The sequence below is a fragment of the Nelusetta ayraudi genome, unplaced genomic scaffold, assembly GCF_046127955.1.
Source record: "Nelusetta ayraudi isolate G7.1 ecotype Tasmania unplaced genomic scaffold, CSIRO-AGI_Nayr_v1 ptg000005l, whole genome shotgun sequence".
NCBI classification, from domain to species: domain Eukaryota; kingdom Metazoa; phylum Chordata; class Actinopteri; order Tetraodontiformes; family Monacanthidae; genus Nelusetta; species Nelusetta ayraudi.
In genome coordinates this window covers 3,480,623-3,499,780 of record NW_027466055.1, presented here as the reverse complement: position 1 = coordinate 3,499,780, position 19,158 = coordinate 3,480,623, and the positions used below count along the sequence as shown (strand labels likewise).

General features: G+C 43.8%; 1 protein-coding gene across 2 annotated transcripts in view; it reads right to left on the bottom strand.

Moving 5' to 3' along the window:
- Positions 1 to 522: 522 nt before the first annotated feature.
- galnt2 (UDP-N-acetyl-alpha-D-galactosamine:polypeptide N-acetylgalactosaminyltransferase 2) overlaps positions 523 to 19,158 on the bottom strand; it is a 38,973-nt gene continuing 20,337 nt past the window's right edge. The window contains exons 2-16 of one of the 2 annotated variants that reach the window (XM_076049884.1): positions 16,152 to 16,239; positions 12,514 to 12,667; positions 11,096 to 11,194; positions 10,930 to 10,997; positions 10,770 to 10,835; positions 10,556 to 10,677; positions 9,179 to 9,266; positions 8,109 to 8,196; positions 7,879 to 7,982; positions 6,952 to 7,078; positions 5,789 to 5,881; positions 5,002 to 5,085; positions 4,372 to 4,525; positions 3,657 to 3,776; positions 523 to 3,562 (exon numbers count right to left, since the gene is read on the bottom strand). In XM_076049884.1, the coding sequence (XP_075905999.1) occupies positions 3,407 to 3,562; positions 3,657 to 3,776; positions 4,372 to 4,525; positions 5,002 to 5,085; positions 5,789 to 5,881; positions 6,952 to 7,078; positions 7,879 to 7,982; positions 8,109 to 8,196; positions 9,179 to 9,266; positions 10,556 to 10,677; positions 10,770 to 10,835; positions 10,930 to 10,997; positions 11,096 to 11,194; positions 12,514 to 12,667; positions 16,152 to 16,239 (1,611 nt within the window). In that variant the 3' untranslated portion in view covers positions 523 to 3,406. The remainder of the gene's footprint in view (positions 3,563 to 3,656; positions 3,777 to 4,371; positions 4,526 to 5,001; positions 5,086 to 5,788; positions 5,882 to 6,951; positions 7,079 to 7,878; positions 7,983 to 8,108; positions 8,197 to 9,178; positions 9,267 to 10,555; positions 10,678 to 10,769; positions 10,836 to 10,929; positions 10,998 to 11,095; positions 11,195 to 12,513; positions 12,668 to 16,151; positions 16,240 to 19,158) is intronic. The other variant, XM_076049893.1, reaches the window with a different exon arrangement.

The following is a 19,158-nucleotide window of genomic DNA, read 5'->3' as shown; positions in this document are numbered from 1 at the left end:
TTTGCCGTCGTCAGCTTTTTCTTCTTCCGGTCATTCCTCGCTGATGTGACGGGAGTCACGTGTTGTGTTGAGCTTCTTCAGTGCTCTCTCACACACATTATCAGACAAGATGATGCAGCTAAAGCAGCTGTGGGCAATAAGTTTTGCACGTATATCCCCTCATATTACATTTTAGAAAAAGGTTAAGGTTGCTCAAAGTGGAAAGACACTTCCCAAAACAAAGACACCGTTTTACCTTAACATCTTCCTTGACTCAACAACCAAACAGTTCAACTGCAACGTGTCACTCCCCCCCCCCCCAAAAACATACATGTATGAATGACGACATACACACTGAATCTGGAGGACACTCAAATTTTCTGACATTGGTGATTTTGTCGCACATCCTGAAAAGAAAAGAAAGTCTGTTGAGAGACTGATAATGCTAACACAGACTCTTACTGGGACATTAACTGGAAATAGAGAACTGAAACCACACCAGTGTTACTTTACTGAAAGCAAGAACGAAACTTTGGCACACTGTTCTAAAGATGTAAACATTTAATCATCCTGGACTCCTTTAAACCATTACAGACATTTTCTCTGGTTGGAACATGAAAAAGATTTAAGGTACAAAAAAAACCAACAACAACAACAAAAAAAACAACAACAGCTGAGTAAGGTTCTCGTTACTGTCAGTCAAGTGTGGTAGCAGGCAATATTGCCATAGTCACTCAGTGTGCATTCAGTTACTCACATTGCCCATCCAGTTGATACTCTCCGTTTCAGTAAAGCTGAAGCAGCATAAAGAAAGAAAAGCAATCAAGTTAAAGAGAAGACCGCAGTCCATCAACGGTTCACTGAAGTCTAAAATTTAACTGCTTTTCTGGATTGTTGTTAGTCTAAAGTAAGACGCTAGAGGGCGCTTTCAGCATTAAAAAAAAAAAGAAAAAGAAAGAAAAAAAGACCATTAGGACGTAGCCTCGGTGCACAAAATGAAATTACACTAACATAAGTTATATTCTGGTAACTGTTACAATTAAGGATGTCGCATTCCAAACAAATTAAGACAAAAACGTTTTGTTTTTGTTTAAAAACGGTTTGTAGCCACAATAAAAAGGGAAAAAAATCACATCCCAACAACGAAATAAAATTCCCCTATGTGGTTTTCATAACCTTTTAAATAAAACACTTACACACGGTTGTCCTGGTCTCTCTAAGCACAATGCAGCAACGTGTGTCTTGTATGTTGCTGATAATAAACCAGGTCAGGATTCAGTTTGTGTGACATCACTGCAGGGGGGAAAAAAAAACAACAAAACTAAAAACAAAACAAAACCATGACTGGGTGTGTTTGTCAGATTCACTCAGTCAACAAAAGAGGATCCAAGGAGCCTTAACATGCAAGCATGAACGTGTTAGATTGAAAACATAGAGAACACTTTATGCCATTGCATATTAATAATAAAAGTAAGAAATGAAATTAATGGGTCACTTCTGATTAACAGAATGCACCATTCAGAGCTGTAAATATAGAAGCCTGAGTGCAGCCAAAAGACAAGTTGCTCCAAATTTAATCGAAACCCTTTTCTCTGCTCAAAGCTTCATATCTCATTAGCAAGTTCAAATAGAGGATTGTGGCTGGATGAATAAGCTCCTGCTAAAAGCCCAGGAGAGAAAAATGTATCAAGCATTGCAACGCAAAAGCTGCTCTGGCACGATGGTACAATGCTGGTTGGTTACACTAAAATACTGTAGTTAGTTGTGGTAGTGTTTTTGTTTCCAACTTGTTTTTCAGAAGGAAAAAAAAAACCCAACTTGCCATGCAGTGAATGAAGTCAGGGCAGAGTTACCAAAAAATGTATTGCGGTTTAAAACAGGCACAAAACTACTGCTGGCTAAGTGGAGCTATGGCAGGTGGAATGTGATCCATGCAGAACACATTTGCATTTACATTTGACACAGTTTGACTGCAGCTCTTTTGCTTTTTGATGTCTGCTTTTAGACATTAAGGTTTTTAATAATCAACAAAAGGGGGGGCTGTCACCGGCTTGGAAGCAATAGTGTTTTCTTCTGTCGCTGTGCAAAGGCAGGCAGGTGTACCACAAACATCTAGAATGATTGAGATCGAGTGTCATGGCCGTGTGAGTTAGCTGGTCTGAAGAACCTCGTTCCCTCTGCACTTCTAGGAAGGAGCAACGATTAACTCAGGAGAGAGAAGCCGCAACAGCTTTTTTTTTTTTTTTTTTTTTTTAGTCCTTACTACGATGTCAAGTTATATACAGGCTGATCAAAGTGTATAAACTGCACAGCAGTGCATGGAGTCAGAGAGCAACAAGGAAAGATGATGAAAAACATACCCCAACAACAAAAAAGCATCTGTTTAAAATTTGGTTTCTTTTTTTTTTTTTTTAAGTATACAAAAACGAGTTGAAGTAAACAAAAACAGGACAGTTTGTGAGACCATTTCCTCTGCGTGTTGTTTCTTTAGAGACGGAACGGTGGAGATGTGATGGTGCTGCAGCCGCCAGCTCCACAGCCTGAAGACAAACAGTTAATCCTGAGGGTGGCCGCTGAGACACTTCCTGGTGAAAGAAACTGTATTTTGGGCCAAACGACATCCACAACATTTGAGTCCAACCACATACGAGGCAGAGAAGCCGTCCTTTCCTCCTCTCAAGACACAACATACGGGGAAAGAGAAGGTACAGGGAACATAGCAAAGCAGACAGCTTTTATGTCCTCTTACCTAACGTTTTTTTTTTCCGTTCATTCTGTAAACCATGGAGAGGAAAAGCTCAAGTGATCAAGTCCATTTCCTCCCTTCACATCGTTCTGCACCCAAAACCTCACCAAAGAAAAGCCGCCACTCTCCGAGCGGTTAAAAACAACAAAATCATTCCCCTCCCCCCAGGAATTAAAAAAGAGGAAGAAATTAAAAATATATTAATAGGAAAATAAAATTATTACAAAGTAAAAAGTTCTATTTTCACCGGCATTAGACAAAGAACAAAGAAATCGCTCGTCATTTGAACCATCAATGGAAAAACACTGAGGTATGTAGTCTGGATGGAAAGCCTCTTCACTGCTTTTATCCAAATCACATTCGTCACCATCACCACCCACCCACCAATTACAGTCTTCCTATATTATGGATGACGAGCCCCTCTCCCACTGGGTGTAGCTGATGCGTTTTAATTATCTTTATTCATTTTTTTTTTATTATTATTTTTTGTTTAGATTGTTGAGGCGGGGGAGGGGACCACGGACTGGACCGGCTGTACCTCTGCGGAGGGGCGAGAGGGATTTATAGATCCACCCAGTTTGTCTTTCCCCTCCAGTCCTTCTCATCTCTCTCTGCAGGCCTCGGAGTCTGTTGGCGTCTCCACCAATAATCTCACTCTCCCCGGGGGAACTGTGGCGCCCCCTATGATTGTAAATTGAGGGTGAACTTCCACTGCTGGTTGAGGCTGGGGGTGCACACTTCCACGGTGAGCCCGCCCATCCTGGCGCTGCGGCTATCCAGGCACAGGTTACTGCCCACGTGACGAAGCTTCGAGTTGGACTCAAATTGCTCCCATTTCTAATAAAACAACGACAAAATGTTAGCGGGTGTGCCGCCGCACATCCAGAGTGCCAAGTTGTGCGAGGAATGTGGCAGCGGCGTGTGAACTCACCTGTCTGCTGTCGTTTTCTCGACAGCCTTGCAGCTTGATGAGAGAGCTGGCCGTTCTGTCCACCACAGTCAGGCACAAGTCCATGTGTTTGACAGATTTATCTTTGGTCAGGGCCCATTCCTTTGCAAGACACAATACAAATTCAACGTGTTAGTAAAAAATCATCACAACTCTGAATGTTCCACGTGAGATATAAAAGGAAAGGTTTCTGTAGGAAGTCTTGACAGAGAGCATTTCCACAAGGCAGCAGGAAAATGAAAGCAGCCCCTCTTGCAGTCACATAGGGCCCTGACCTGGAAAAATCTCCAAATAAATGTTAATTCCGTCACCTGAGACCACCTGAACGAAGCATCCATTTTATCACAAAACTAGGTTGGCTGTCAGCAAAGGACGAAATATGCTGCTTTTTTCTTTTGAGATCTTTCGACTTTTTAGGATATCAATTTGTGTGACGCTCCCCCACTGGAGGCCTGGTTGGAAATTAAGATCTGAAAACATGATTTGGTATCTTTAAAAACATGCCTCACATCAGTGTCAACACTACAAGATATTTACTCTAGCAGCTCAAAGAGTCTCAACTCAGATGCACAAACTATTTATGTCAATGCTGGCACACTAAAAACGCCATTTGTCTTGCAGCTGAGTGAATCGCTTTCACGTACTCCCTGTGCTCTCACCACTCAGTGTCTAAGGGCGAAGGAATTGACAAGCTGACCTGTGGGTGTCGACGCTGTAATGCTACCTGGTTTCCACCGGCATTGTGGCATTCATAGATGCCTACCACCCCGTCTGCAAAATGACCGAGGGTGTCCAGACAGTTTCCTCCCTGCTGCAGCGCTCCGAAGGCAATGTCCTGGTGGTCTGGGACCCTGAGGGGACAGGCAGCACAGTGCTGATAAATCCCTTGCAAGTTAAATCACAGATTGAAGAGTCTTTCATCGGCTACATGGAGGCAGCACAAAAGAGAGGCAAGAAAGAAGTAAAATCTCTCTTTCGCACGCACACACACAAATATAGGTCAAACATTTGTAGGGCGTGCATCATTAACTATTCATACTTTGGTTTGTATAATATTTTAATTATGGATCGCACGCATGCAAATTGCACACCTATTTAGACTGTGACTATGTGCTCTAGTAATAATTGCTAGTACGGGTTTGTCATTAGTGACAACGCAGTCGTCAGAGTAACAGTGCTGCTGCTGCTGCTGCTGCTGCCAGAGCTGCTGCTGCCAGAGCTGCTGCTGCCAGAGCTGTCACTACTACAGCACCAGTTCAGGTGACAGCCTTTCTCTCTCACGTGAACCCCGTCCTCATATCCCCACACCACACTCCAATGTTCTTACCGCAGCTCGGGGTAGACGTTCTCCAAGTACCATTTAAAGGGCTTGCATCCTAGTCTCTTCTTCATCTCCAAACGACTCTGGATACTGACGCAGAGACAAGACGCGGCGGTGAGACACGCTGAGAGAATTGCAGGTTTTAAAGTGTTTCTTAACACTGGCTGCAATCAGAACCCTCTTCCACAGCAAGATTTAAAGGGCAGTCATCGCATCACATGCCGAGGGCACATTTGAAGCTGCTTCCCTCGGGGGAAATAATGGCTTAGCTGAAAACCTTCCTGGAGAGTCACACTATAAGCAGTTAGTTTTGATGGCTTGCTACGCTCCGTTAGTAATTACTGTTGTGTAGCCGAGTTTGAAAAGGTGGCAGCCAGCTACAACAACTGTGGCTTCAGATTTGGAATCTCTTCAGTTATTAGTACCTAACAGCACAGATCAATGGTTTGTCCATCCATAAACTGCTTTTAAAACAGAACAGCTCCATCTGATCCTTGCTCCTCTTCACGGCGTTTATTTGTGTCAATCATGTTCTTAAGCTTTGGCCTGCTCTCATAATCTCACACTAATCCCTAGAGCATGTCAGATAATGAGGCGACATTTTGATCAGAGCAAATCACACACCCACTCTGTGCCCCCCACATTAAACGCCTCATCCCATCAATCAAGATGGGGCCTAACTGGCGCCATCTACGCCTGTCATGCCGCTAAATGGCAATCCAATTAATATGCTCATTAATTTGGCTCCCCTGCGAGTTTATGGTTTAGCTAGTCTCTTTTTCATGATGCTTACTTTCCATATGGGACGTTTCTTGCCGAGGGGACGGCAGCGTAGTAGAAATTTTTATACTCATCCATCCAGACCTCTGCGGCTCTCCTGGTGTTCCTGAGAGAAGACAAAATGGGTCAAGAAGTGGAGGAAAAGGAAGGAAGACAGAAGACAAGACAAGCAGCAAGTCAGCAGTGAGTGTATTGACAGACACACAACACTAAACCAACAAAATACTCTCTCTCCAGCTGTCACAAGTCAGTTCTCTGAAATGCCTGCAGCCAAAAGAAAGAGTTCTGGAAGTTCCATGAGACAAAACATGAACAAGTTGCTTTTCCCAGTTCTTGTGTTTACTCATTTTACTGCTTGTCAAACACAGCCAAATGTTGATGTTCATCTGGTGATGTTTCAGAATCCGTGTAGAATCCTGATCTGCAGCACAGTGACAAAGAGAAACTTGTCTGCTGGGAACATTGTGATAGATCCACAGAGGCTTTCAATCTCATTGATTGAAAACTGGTGCCGTCTTTCATTTACAAAAAACCCTAATGCGTAAATTCGGGGGAACATGGCTCCCCCAATAATCATGAAGTCATCCAATCAGACAAAACAGGTGGTGTTTGACAGCTCCCTCAGGTGTGTGGCAGCAGCGCTGCTCTGCATGGAGCGTCTCCACAATTAGGGCTGGCACATGCAAAGAAATGAGTTCCTGGTATTGAATTACACAACTACCTTTTAATTCTTAGTTCTGACGCAGGACTTTCCTTCTGGTTTTATCCAGTCCAAATGCTGTATATTATTAAAAGCACCATCAGCATTGTCAGCCTCTCATCGAAGCCTTTGCAGCTGCATGTTCTGACTTTGCCGTCTGTCAAAGGCTTTCAAAATTTCACTTATCACCCTGTAAATGGTGTTTGAAGACAGCAACAAAACATTCAGTTGAGGATTTGAAACTTTCATTGTGTTAAAACCACAACTTTAGAAGCGCCCCTGAAGCACGTGTTTAAAGAAGCAGCAGTTTGCTAAAAACATTAGCGCCACAGAGAACAGAAAGAAAGATCGCACAGGAAAAGACAGAGTGGATAAACAACGAAGTTGAACTTCTGACTCGAGTTACTTTAGAACTCAAAGCCTTAAAAGGTACACCCTCTAGCGTGTGTGTGTGTGTGTGTGTGTGTGTGTCATACCTTGCAAACACCGTGCCGCTGCCCCCAGGGAAGGTGTACGGATGCTGTTTTCTGAAGACGTGGCCGACTCTGCTGCAAGGAATGATCTCCAGGCTTCCGCTGCACTGCCACACACGAAATGAGATCTCTGGAAAAGAAGACACATTTATTTTCCCCAACGCGGTCTCTGCCAACTTTCAATGACTAAGACACATTGGGACACATGGCAGCTAAAGACATCTGTGACAAAGAGAAGTTTCAATGGCGCTGACAACGACGTCGACTTTGCCGGTTTCCTGCACCGCCAGCGTACGTGATGCCTAAATAAGCAGGCACTCAATGAAGCTGCATCTCAAGTGTGAGTCTAGCGAGTCACAGCGAGCTCCATCTCAGGGGAAGCGCGGACCATTCTGTTTACACTACATCCTCCAAGTGCGTTCAGACAAAAGCAACAAGGGATACAGATGTTATTACATTGCTGCAATGTTCGCAAATGAGCTCCATTGTGTCGATGCCAGTTCTGTTTCCAGCTTGGAGACTGTAAACATCATCTTATTAACGCTGTAATTTAGTGATTAACCTCTTCCACACAGACTTCCGAAAGGATTTTCTCTCGTCTTTATCGCATTTGTGGCAACGAAACAGGCTTTTGTGAGCTGTGTGAAGTTTAAAAACAAAAATAACTATTAAAAAGCAAACATCAGTGGCGCCACATCACATTCAATTTGAGGTGAGAGTCGGCAACACTGAAGGCTGAACTCTCAAACTCATTTGTGTTTGTCTCTGCCACACTTAATCACGGCTTATTTTTAATTTTGCTTTTTCACGAGCCGAGCCGCCTTGATGGCTGATGCTGATGTACGAATGTGTCATATGCCATCATCTGTCTCCCGCGATCCTACCCACTTCCTGTTCCTGCGACAGTCTAATGAACCTGCAGCTTCTCACCCAGGTTTTCTCCGCCCCAGACGTCCATCATCATGTCATACTTTCCCAGCTTCTCAAAGTATTCCTTGTCCATGACGAACAGGCCACCCGCTATCATCGGAGTCCTGCAGCGGCAGAGAGAGAGAAAGACAGATAAAGGGCAAGCAGGCTGGATTAGCATGAGCAGGCAAAATTGGCAAACAGAGGTGTATCAACACTCTTTATTCTCTTTAGTGGGATTTCCGTCTTACTTGATGGGTGCGATTGGGTTCCCCTGCCTCGCTCGTCTCTGCTCCAAAGTCATGTAATCCCACTTAAACACTAAATTCCAGTCAAAACCTTCAAATGCACACAAGCACATATGAGATTAAGAATAAAAGAGGATGTAGGCGGTTTAACTTCATATCTACACTCCGGCGTGTGTATCATCAAAGTGATGCCTGCGGTGGTTTCTCAATCTCAAAGCATTGGATTGACTTGAAAAGAGTCACGAGAAGACGAACATACTGAATATAATTCATAGTTCTCAAACCTGAACACTGGAAAAATATCAGTCAATTAGCCTCTTCGCATCGGTGTAGTTGTCATGTTTGTTTTGATATGGCAGCTTTCAGTGAAAATGATGAGTCAAACAAAAAAAACCAAAAAAACATCATACTCTCCATACTAAGCTCTGTACAATCTGCGATATGAAGCCATGTGCACTCAGCAAAACCCCCACTAAGAAATAGTTGTTGCAGGCTGTGGTATACAGTGTGGCTTAGTTGAGTTTTATTTTTAACCGAACAGAGCTGCAGCTGCCTCCCACAACATAACATTTTAGACTAGAAAACACTCAAAAAACAGAACATAAATGACTGCCAATAAAAGAAAATGGAGCAGTCATGACTATATTTCAAGCTCGACTGTTTTGCATATCAACGTCTGTGTTAGTCTCCTCTCAGTTGTGACTGTGCACTGAGTTGTTGTCCCACACGTCATAGAAAACTTTTCTTTGCAATTCTGACACACTGCGGTTGGATTATTTCTGTCCGTGTCAACAGAGATGCGGAGTGAACTCAGTCATACTTTGGAGTGCAGCTCGACACCCAGTTTAGAAGCCGTCACACTGAAAAAGTCAGGTGTTCACTTGATACGCTGGGCTTGACTGTTATAAAGTAGCCAGAGTGTCCTTTTAAACGCAAGCTGTGAATCCAACTGTACTCTGAAACGAAAAATATGTCTGAATTGAGCTCAGTGCTGTTCCAGTTGATGTGCAGAGACCCTCATTTCTCACTGATCCCCAGCAGGGCACATGTTCATCACCAGCGTGGTGTCATACCTCCTTTCAGATCAGCTGAGGCTCCAACATACTGGAAGTTGTCCATATTAATGACGTCAATGATTGGAGAAACCACCCTGGTGTTATCCTGACAGGAAGGGACACAAACAAGAACGTGTTTGAGCACATTTTGATCATAGGAAAAACAGGAAGTCTGCCTCATTAATGCAAAGCGAGCTCGTCACTTTGTTTACGCCGCTCAGTCTCCATTAGTGCTGATCAAACCATAACCATGGCAGACACAACAAAGGAAACGCCTGAAGGTACCGAGTGAGATTTTGCGTTTGGACGTTTCGATTTAGGCACATCGGGGTTTCACCCACACAAACGGCTTCTTATTCTTATTTTCTGCCTATTCTTTTTGACAGGGCGATTAATTATTCAGAAGTTGATTGCTGAGAGGAAAAAGCAGTCTTTCTGTTTCGCAGAGAAAAGTCTGAGATGTGGAATCCAGGCGCTTATTATCTTGGGAGTGACAAAACGCCACATGTGGGAGAATCAGATGAATTTCAGATGAATTGATCAAACACCCTGCATTCACACACAGTGTCCTACTTCACACTGACATTACTTGGGAGGGCACATCACTATTAAATGGAAAGACTTTGTCTCCACCTTATCCTGTAATGGAGTTCCGCCACTATTGATTTTGTTTGTGGAGTTAAATCAAATGAATCTGGTGTCTCTCATCAGACGGAAAACAGCTGAATGGAACAGATCCTACAAAACTGGGAATAAAAGCTCTTAACTTGTATGTTTATGGCATATTTATACACATATTGACATTGCTAGTGTGTGTGGACAGACAGACAGACAGACAGAGATAGATAGACAGATAGATAGATAGACAGATAGATAGACAGATAGACAGATAGACAGATAGATAGTTCAAAACAGGTTTTTAAGTAAATAGGCATTAAATTAAGAAGGCAAACTGCACTGTGAGGAGCAAGAACAAGTTCAACAGGCAGCCTATTCATTTTCTATTAATTTTTTCCATTCTGTTAGTACAAATTGTTTTTCCAGTATTATTGAAACTCTTTTCAACTCCTGCATCTCTTTGGCACTTTCAAGCCAGTAATTTGCTGCAGGTGGTCAGAACAGACTTCAAACCACCTCTGGGAGATTGATTGATGAACTTGATTGTCAACTGATGGCTTTCGCAGTCCGAGCGTCACAGAAAATGAAATAAAAACTGTTCCAGAATAGTGACTGCAATGCAATGTTTGGAAGGGAAAGCAAAGGATTCGAAAGGAAGTAAGCATACGTGTGTGTGTGTGTGTGTGTGTGTGTGTGTGTGTGTGTGTGTGTGTGTGTGTGTGTGTGTGTGTGTGTCTTTGTGGATGTGGTGATGTGTGCACGCGTGCGTGCGCATACCTCAGCCACTCTCTCCAGTAATGGCTCCAACCAGTGATCATTGCATTCACAGTGAGAGTCTAAAAAGGTGAGGACTGGCGCTGTGGCTGCATCTGCACCACGGACCCTGGAGCGCATTAGTCCTAAAGTTCAAAAAACAAACACCGTTTTACTCACTGAGCACAAATATAAAAGAGCCAGAATAAAACCCAGAGGGATGAAAAAGACTCCTCACCTTCCCTGCGGTCGTTCCTCAACACACGCACTTTTTCGATCTTGCCCAGCAGTGCTCCATCCTCGGCTGAAACACAGAGAAAGAACCACACCAATGACCCCGGCGACACACTCAGAGCCACACACACATCTTTTCAGGTGGGTGTGCTGCCATCACTTACAGTTGTCGCTGTAGTCGTCCACCAGAATGATCTCCTTGACGAGGTGAGGAGGACTTTTCTTTAAAACGCTACAGAGGGACAGAAAGAGTTCACACAGGAATTTGTTTCACGAAAATAAATCCACAGACGGCTCAGGAGACAAAGGTTGTGTGTATCATTCACCCACCTGACCACCGTCCGCAGCAGAGCGGAGCGAGCCTCGTTGTGGAAGGTGATGACCACGCTGGACGGTGGCAATTCTGACTTCCACTGCTTGTGTCTGCAACTGTGCACGCAGGAAGGGACAATGGATGGTTTTGAGTGTGTGAATAGTCCACAGCATAATGTTCTGTAGTCCAAGCTTTTAACATTTATTTATTTATTTTTTAACTGTAACTGAAAGCACAGAGCAGCAGCAGATTAAAAAGCCTGAAACGGTCGACACGCAGTATCTTTGATACAGAGGACATGACCTCTTATTTTGTACTGGCACAGGATTTTCACGTCTATGTGACTACGTATGTGTTCAAAAAGCTTAAAAACATTCATTTGATCAGCTTTACAGGGCCGGTGGAGGCGTCTGAATGAAACAACACTTCACAGTGGTGCGGACGCATGCTGTGCAAATGACAGATCAATCCAACGTCAATAGGAGACACATCCCTGCGCTTTGAGTGGCCTAATGGTTCCAACTGTGTCAGCCGTGTCAATACATCAGTGGAGCTTCAATAACAAAATTGATGAGTGGGTGCAACTGAGAACGCAGACAGTATTTTTTTTTTTTTTAACTTATTTGTGTCTTTGAATGATTTGCTGCTAGAACTACAAACCACCAGTCAGTCCTTGTGAAAGACCCTCCACATTCTTACCCAAGAAACCTTTCTGTAAATATTTGATATCTTAGTCTGATAAAAAATTGGGGCGAGGAATTGTGGTAACAAAACTCCTGAATGTTGGAGAGGGGCGTGGGTGTAGTTGTCAGAAGATCAAATAATACTCTCCCCGCCTTACTGTTACTCTCAAGAGCAGGGTGTTGCACAATGACGAAACAAAAAGAAATCCTCGCTCAGTGTGTTGAAAAGTATGTCTCAGTGATTGAGAGAAGCAAAAAGATTTCAGATAATCCCTGTTGAATTGTGCTGGGGATATCAAATAATCACTCATCAGCCAGGAGGAGGAGTGCGGTGTGAACGGAGCAGTGTCGACTCTCTGGAGTGACTTTCCGACAGATCTAACCCAGTAGAGCACGGGTGGGCAAACTACAGCCCGGAGGCCATATCCGGCCCGTTAAGCCTTTGAATCCGGCTAGCCGAACTTGAAGAAATGATATTAATAGTAAGTAAGTCATAAAAAAGCTGCATGACATTTCAATAAAGAGCTAAATACCTTGGGGCTTCAAAGACATATTTTGTTGTAACGTTGCTTTTGTTCATTTTCAATAGAACCCATTGTGGCCCACCAGACAAAAAGTGCCCACCCCTGCGCTAGAAAGACGCTGAGTTCACACACAATGACTGCAGTCAATCTGTTAGTGTTACAGAGGGGCAGGATGATGTTTCAGGTGTAGGTGGGAGTGAGGTGACAGTGCTACTGGGGGGTACATACTGGTCATGTCTTGTGTCCGGCACAGCCCTGTCCATCCGCAGCTTGTCACTTTCCACCTGATTGAACTTGTTTCTGGCATACGGATCCTGACCCGGTCGCACGACTGTTGCTCCGACGTACAGATCCTGGTCAAAGTCCTGCCAGTGCACCTTACCTACACACGCACAAGCACACACAATGAACATAGTTGCGGTTTAAGTTGTTGAATGGAAAGACAGAAAGCAGCAATCTATCTTACACAATATAGCAGTTTATAATTGTAGTTATATTAAGTTTTAGAGATTTTGTTTGAGTTATTTACCACTATTTTTACCTATTTGTGCTGTTGTCTAGTTTTTTCTTTGGTGTTTAAATCAAAAAATACTTCATATATAATTCACAAACCCCACGAAGGACAATAAGTATAAACCTTAACAAACAAGATTAAAAATAAATGAAAACCATCACATTTCTTTCACTCTTCAAGACATATATTGAACCAAACAACCAAGGGAGGAATTCAATCAGTCTTCTAAACGAATATATAACCAATATTACCTTCTAATAAAAAATCTCAAAGGGGAGATTGAGGATTGCAGGCACATCTCAATTTAATTTGGGATAAACAAAAATTCATTAAAATACAAAAACATTAATGATGATCTACAAGCCTGTGTTATTGAATAAGTGCCCTCACAGTGCAAAGTGTGATTTTCTTTTTTCTCATTCAACCTCAGGATAACTGCTATATTAGTATTCTACACAACCCCATTCATGGTAATGTGGACACATTAATTGTTCATGAAAGCAGCACATCCAACAATAAAAGGTGGCGGTAAACGTGGTGCTTAAACCTCGACAAGAAGCTAAAAAAAAAAACGTCGGAGCGGGACCACACATCAATGGGAATATGAAACGCAGGCTGATGCAAGAATCTGTCACGGCTGACGCTGGAAGGAAACCTCCGCTGCCCGGCCGACACGGCAGCAGCGCGGGTGGGGAAAGCTGACGCCAGGTTTAGGCTGCTTGTATGAAAAAGAAAGAAACGCAAAAAAAAAAAACACAACACACGTCTCGAATTAAACACGAAACAGAAGGGCAAGCGGCTGTGTGAAAGCTATATGAAAAATATAAAATAAAATGAAAGCAAAAGTGTTTGTATTGCACTCAGCGCCCACCGAGAGTAAAACAATCTGACTTGAGAAATAAGTTCAGGGGTTCGTAATAAAGACGGACACGCTGGCTGAGAGCAGGCGGCGTCTGTCCGAGCGGATTACCGCGATCGGCGCTCAGCGTGCAGACGGAGCTGTCATGTTTAATTTAACACTTTATCGCCGAGCGCCGAGAAACAGACACACATAAATAATAGTTGGACTAATTATCCCGGCGTGCGTGCTGCTATGCAAATGACTGGCGTGCAGCACATGGCAGTGGAAGATTACGCTATCTTTCAGCGTGAACGAGGGTGTGCATGACAGTGGGACTAATAAACAGGGGAGCTGGAGGAGGAGGAGGAAGGAGGAGAGGATGCGGGGTGCGTGAGCAGCATGGTGATTCTATGAAACCACCTCTGAAACCACGGCGGAGATGCTGCTGCCTTTCATGTCCGTGTTGATTCGCCCGTGTTGTGGAGCAGCGGCGAAATAAAAGAGAAGAGCAGTGAAAAGTCGGCTCGTGTGAGACTCTGCGAGAGTTCAATCTCCAGCGCCTGCGTCGCACCGGCCTCCTGTAACTCTGACACGAGGAAACATTTCCAAAAACCCGTTGGAATTGTTTCGCGCATCCATCTGGGAGAGAGTCCATAGAAAAATCCATCCATCCTTTTTCAAATGGACCGCACTTGCATTGTGCTTACCAGCACCTTCACGGTACCCCAAAGCGCTTTTACAATGGCCTCTCATTCACCCATTCTCTAGCTGTGTTTCCATTACTTCTAGAATTGTGCGAAACCTAACTATTGCAATAAAAAACTGGGAATAGACACACAGAAAACCTCTCAAATAGCATTTCTGCTCTCTTGAGACGGATTCTCTTTTCAGACGGATTCATATATCAGCTCAAGTAAAAATCGCGAGTTATGTTTGGACGGAGGAGAAGGAATATTTTTTACAAGTAATCAAAGAGAAAAATATAACAACCACTCTTGACAGCAAACAAACGTAAACAAGTCAAAGCAAATAACCTAACCTAACCCCAAAACGAGAATTACGTCCTGTGAAACGAGATTTTATATCCCAGCTGTCAGAGTGGCGAAGGCAGGGTGACACCCTGGACAAGTCGCCAGTTCATCGCAGGGCCACATTGAAAGACGAACAACGCTCTCACACACACACACACACACACACACACACACACACACACACACACACACACACACACACACACACACACACACACACACACACACCTAGGGTCAATTCAGAGTCCCAATTCATCTCACAGGCATGTTTTTAGACTGTGGGAGGAAAGCGGAGAGAACCTACGCAGACACAGGGAGAACATGCACACTCCATCCACACGGTGCAGGAATCAAACCCACAACCACCTTGCTGTGAGGCGGCAGCGCTAACCACTGCACCGCTGTGTCGGCCCTTTCCTGAAAAATATATAAGCTCTTTGTCCATGTTGTCCAAGCAAACAAGGTTTTCTCTTTTTTTTTTTAACCTACTTCCTGTCTTGAACAACCATCTTTTATTAATTTCTATCCTCCTCTCTACTCCATCTTCCTCACTCTGAGTGACGCTCCAATTCGTCCCCGTCGCCCTTAATCGCGTTAAGTCTCCCTCAAGTTGGAAACGCCCTCACTTTGGCATTAAAATTGGATCGCATTTCCAGGATCAGATAAGGAGCGCGTGCTGGGAATAAGAATTTGCCCGCTGCCGCCGCGGCACCCTGGAACTCCTGAGTGGGGCGACGAGTCGTCGCTGCATTTGCAGCGTTGCTAAAACAGATCAGTGAACGATGTGAGATAAATTTGAAGGCCAATAGCGTGGAGCTCGTGTCACACGGCAGCCTGCCCTGTGGTGTGTCCTCTTCCTCTTCCTCTGCTGTTGCGCTGAGCAGAACAGGAGCGGGAGGCCGAGGGTGAACATGCTGGGAATAAAAAAAAAACTCTAAAAACTATGTCAATGTGTGACCACATTTCAAAATGGTTGCGGTCGCAGCAGCGTGTTGCATACTTTCTGGATGCCAAACGACATGATCACAGTGTCTGCCCTGCACATGTCTAAGTGCTGGGGTTCACTTCCTGTGTTTTCACCATGGCACGGCAGCGGCCCAAGACCACAGACACGCCGAGGGCACCAAGGCGCTGTTGGCAACTCCTCAGTAAGGAAAGTCACAATTGGCTGTCGTAAAAGTCGCAAAAAGTTGCCTCATGACATCATCACCTAATTTGCATAATTGCCAATTTGCACTTGATCGCAATGGATGCCGTCGGAGAGGAATAACGTCGTGGGAGAGACAAAAAGAGAGTAAAAAACACACACATTTACTACAATCTACCCAATATTATTTTTATTAACATAGTATTGTTTTATATGATTGACATTTTCTGGAATTGTGTTTAAAAGAGGTTCAGTTGTGTTTTGATGCGCAGTATCGCTGGCTCGTTAATTAGTGAAGAGGTTTGGCTTGTCGGAGCCTCACAGCTGTCTTACCTGGTGGAAGAGCGTCCAGGCCGTTAGTCTTGTCATCAGCACCGTGACCTTTACTTCTACCTGACAAGTCACCGGAGCTCCAGTCATCCTGGAACACACCAAACACAAACACACACTCTGGTTAGTGTGGAAACACAGTGACACATTGTTCAAAATTCACCTCACTGGTTTCCTGACTGAATAATGTCTCCAGACCGTTGGCAAACTCTTCAGGAATGAGAAAAGTCCAGCCTTTCCTTTTTGTCCCTACACGGACACATGACTGGTTACTCTCTCAGGTTAGCGTTAGTTATTCTTTAAGGAAGCCTGGTAATAAAGGGCCCTAAATATGAAAGGCAGAGTCAGGCGGGCTCCCATAAAAATTTTACACACTTGACCTTGACCAGATACCAGGATGAATAGCAGAAGCAAAAAGTAAAACTATATAATGAAAGTTTTGAAAACCTGCCACTCTTTCAATGAATTCTCAATCAACTGGTTTACTTCACTGAGCAGCATAAAGGCTGTCCACTTGAGTTACGTTCGCAGAGATAACACGACGAGCAGCAAACCAGCTCCCAGTGACACAAAATCAAAGTGGTCTTCAAGCGGAACCCCTCCTCCCCTCCCCCACCCAACCCCCCTCCGACCCCCCCATGAATAAATGAAGCCCAACATGTTTGATCCCGTTCAGACGTCAATAGTCAGCCTCCTCACTGAGCCGCAGTCACAATGACGGCCTTGACGTCTGCTGCACACCAATGGAGGAACGACAGCGCCAATCTTCCTGCTGCCATTTCAAACCCGCTGGATCAATATGGTGGCAGGCAAAGCAATTAGCGCCATTCATTCCGTCTGGACCTTTGTCCTTGACTTCAGACAACTTTTGTGCGGCTGTCTTATTTCACTCTGCAGGCCCCGTTTGCCTCCAACCCTGTCCAAAATGCGTATTGATCCATTTTACTTAGCAACCCCTCACGACCAAAAAGCAATGAGTTGTTTCACATGACCGCATGCGGCACCTTTCAACACCTAATAGATCGGCATTAAAATATTTTGGGGAAAGAAAAGATTTGATTCCCCAAGCGGCTTTTGGCTTTTAAGTCATTTACTTCTCGAAAAAAAAAAGATCCCTGCCACATCCTGCAGCCCATTTCTAAGAGCTGCATAACCACATTTGTTTGTGTCTTTTCTGTGTTATGACTGTTGGTGCATGCATAGTTTTGCAGCAAACCCCAGATAGAAACCAAAGATGACTGTTCAAATATAAAACGGTTCATGAACAAACTGAAACATGGTATTTTAGTGTTTCTAGGGTGCATTTTTTTCTGAGTCAATAATAGCCTGAGGAATGTCTTCCTCGTGGCTATATGTCTTGTCACCGTCTTTCAACTGTCAGTAAACATGCAGTTTAGCTGAAGTTCTGGCAACTCTCCAACTGCTGAGATTCAGTTTGCCTGCACCACTGAGTGATTATATGGCTTAATGGCAGGAAGAGCTTCAGAAACAATGAACGCTTAAAATCTTATTCTGCCCGTTTGCATCAACATTCTCCAGAAAATCGGGGGGTTGCTATAAACACACGCACGCGCACACGCACACGCACGCGCACACGCACACAAAACTACAGTGTTATTAAAATATTTTATTGACAAGGTTCACAGTCCTGCAATGCACTTTTCTGCTGAGCTAAAGCAAAATGCGAGCACAGGTTTGGCCTGCTGGACTCCCAGCACTGCAGGGTTTCTTCTACGGCCTCTTTGTATGACACAGTGCAGCTTTCAGCAACATTTTCAGTGGCCGCAGAGTTTGCAGAGGCAAACCAGGAGCTGAGCCATTGACGTGACTATTCATAATAATAATAATGATATTATAATACTAGTAATAAAATTCCACGAGAAAACTACATGGGACTTTGTTCACAACCCTAAACTACTGCAGCAGCATCTGTTGTTTCCATTTACCAAATTACAAATCAAAATGAACATAAACCAATCAACAGTTCACTACTTATTTCTAAGCAGTAATCTCATTCTGTCTCAGGCAATTTATTACTGCAGTCAAAACATTAAATCTTTTGTGTTCAACTCGCAGACAGCTGTTTTATTTTTACACTGTGGAGATTAGCAGTTATATTTCTACTGGTTAACTGCAAGATTAAAATATACAGTGATACCCTGTTTCCTTCAATAAACATCACTACTTCCTCTACACATCTTGTAAAAGAATAAACGCTGTGTATTACATGGGAAATCCAAACATGATGGTATCCTTTAACTCATGGCTTTGATGACAAACACTGAACTCCAACAGAGAATATTACTGTTTGCCAGGCTGAGAATAAGGTCGAACCCATTCATTATGTATCCCCGCAATGAACTACTTCACCTTTAATTCCAAGTCACACAGAGCTTAAATAGAGCAGAGAGCTGCTCTGCGTGAATACCAAATACTAGCTGACAACCTGACCTGATGCAAAAGTGAAATGCAGAAAGATGTTGCAGGAATGTAATAGGAGCGATACGGCAGTGCTGACAGCTAATGGCTAGATACAATCTTTGGGATTTACAGGCAACGCAGTTCATCAATGTGTGTGTGGGAGGGAAGGTGCATTAAGAGATAATGACAACAAGAAATCAAATGTTGAGATTCATGGACAACAGATTGCTGGAAGTATGACAGAGCAGATGTTTGGAGGGCTTTTCTTTAAGCCAGTTTGGTGCACTTATCTTTCCTAGGGTGCTTTCCCTGATTTTAAGGCCACTGAGAAGAAAGCAAAAGTTTAAAAAGAAACAAAAAAAACACACTAAATAAAGTATCTGACTTTTTTGGCATCTACTCGTCAGGCCTGTTTCTTCCTTCTGCCTTGTTGTCTCCTCCATCTCTCCCTGGCAGCAGCTCGCTGACAGATGTTCATGACGAATTGAGGCAAAAAGGCACAGAGGAAGAAATGGCACGCAGGCTCACAGGAAACACTATCCACATTTATAGTGGGGAGTTTGATCCATGTCGTTCGCTTTGCAATTCT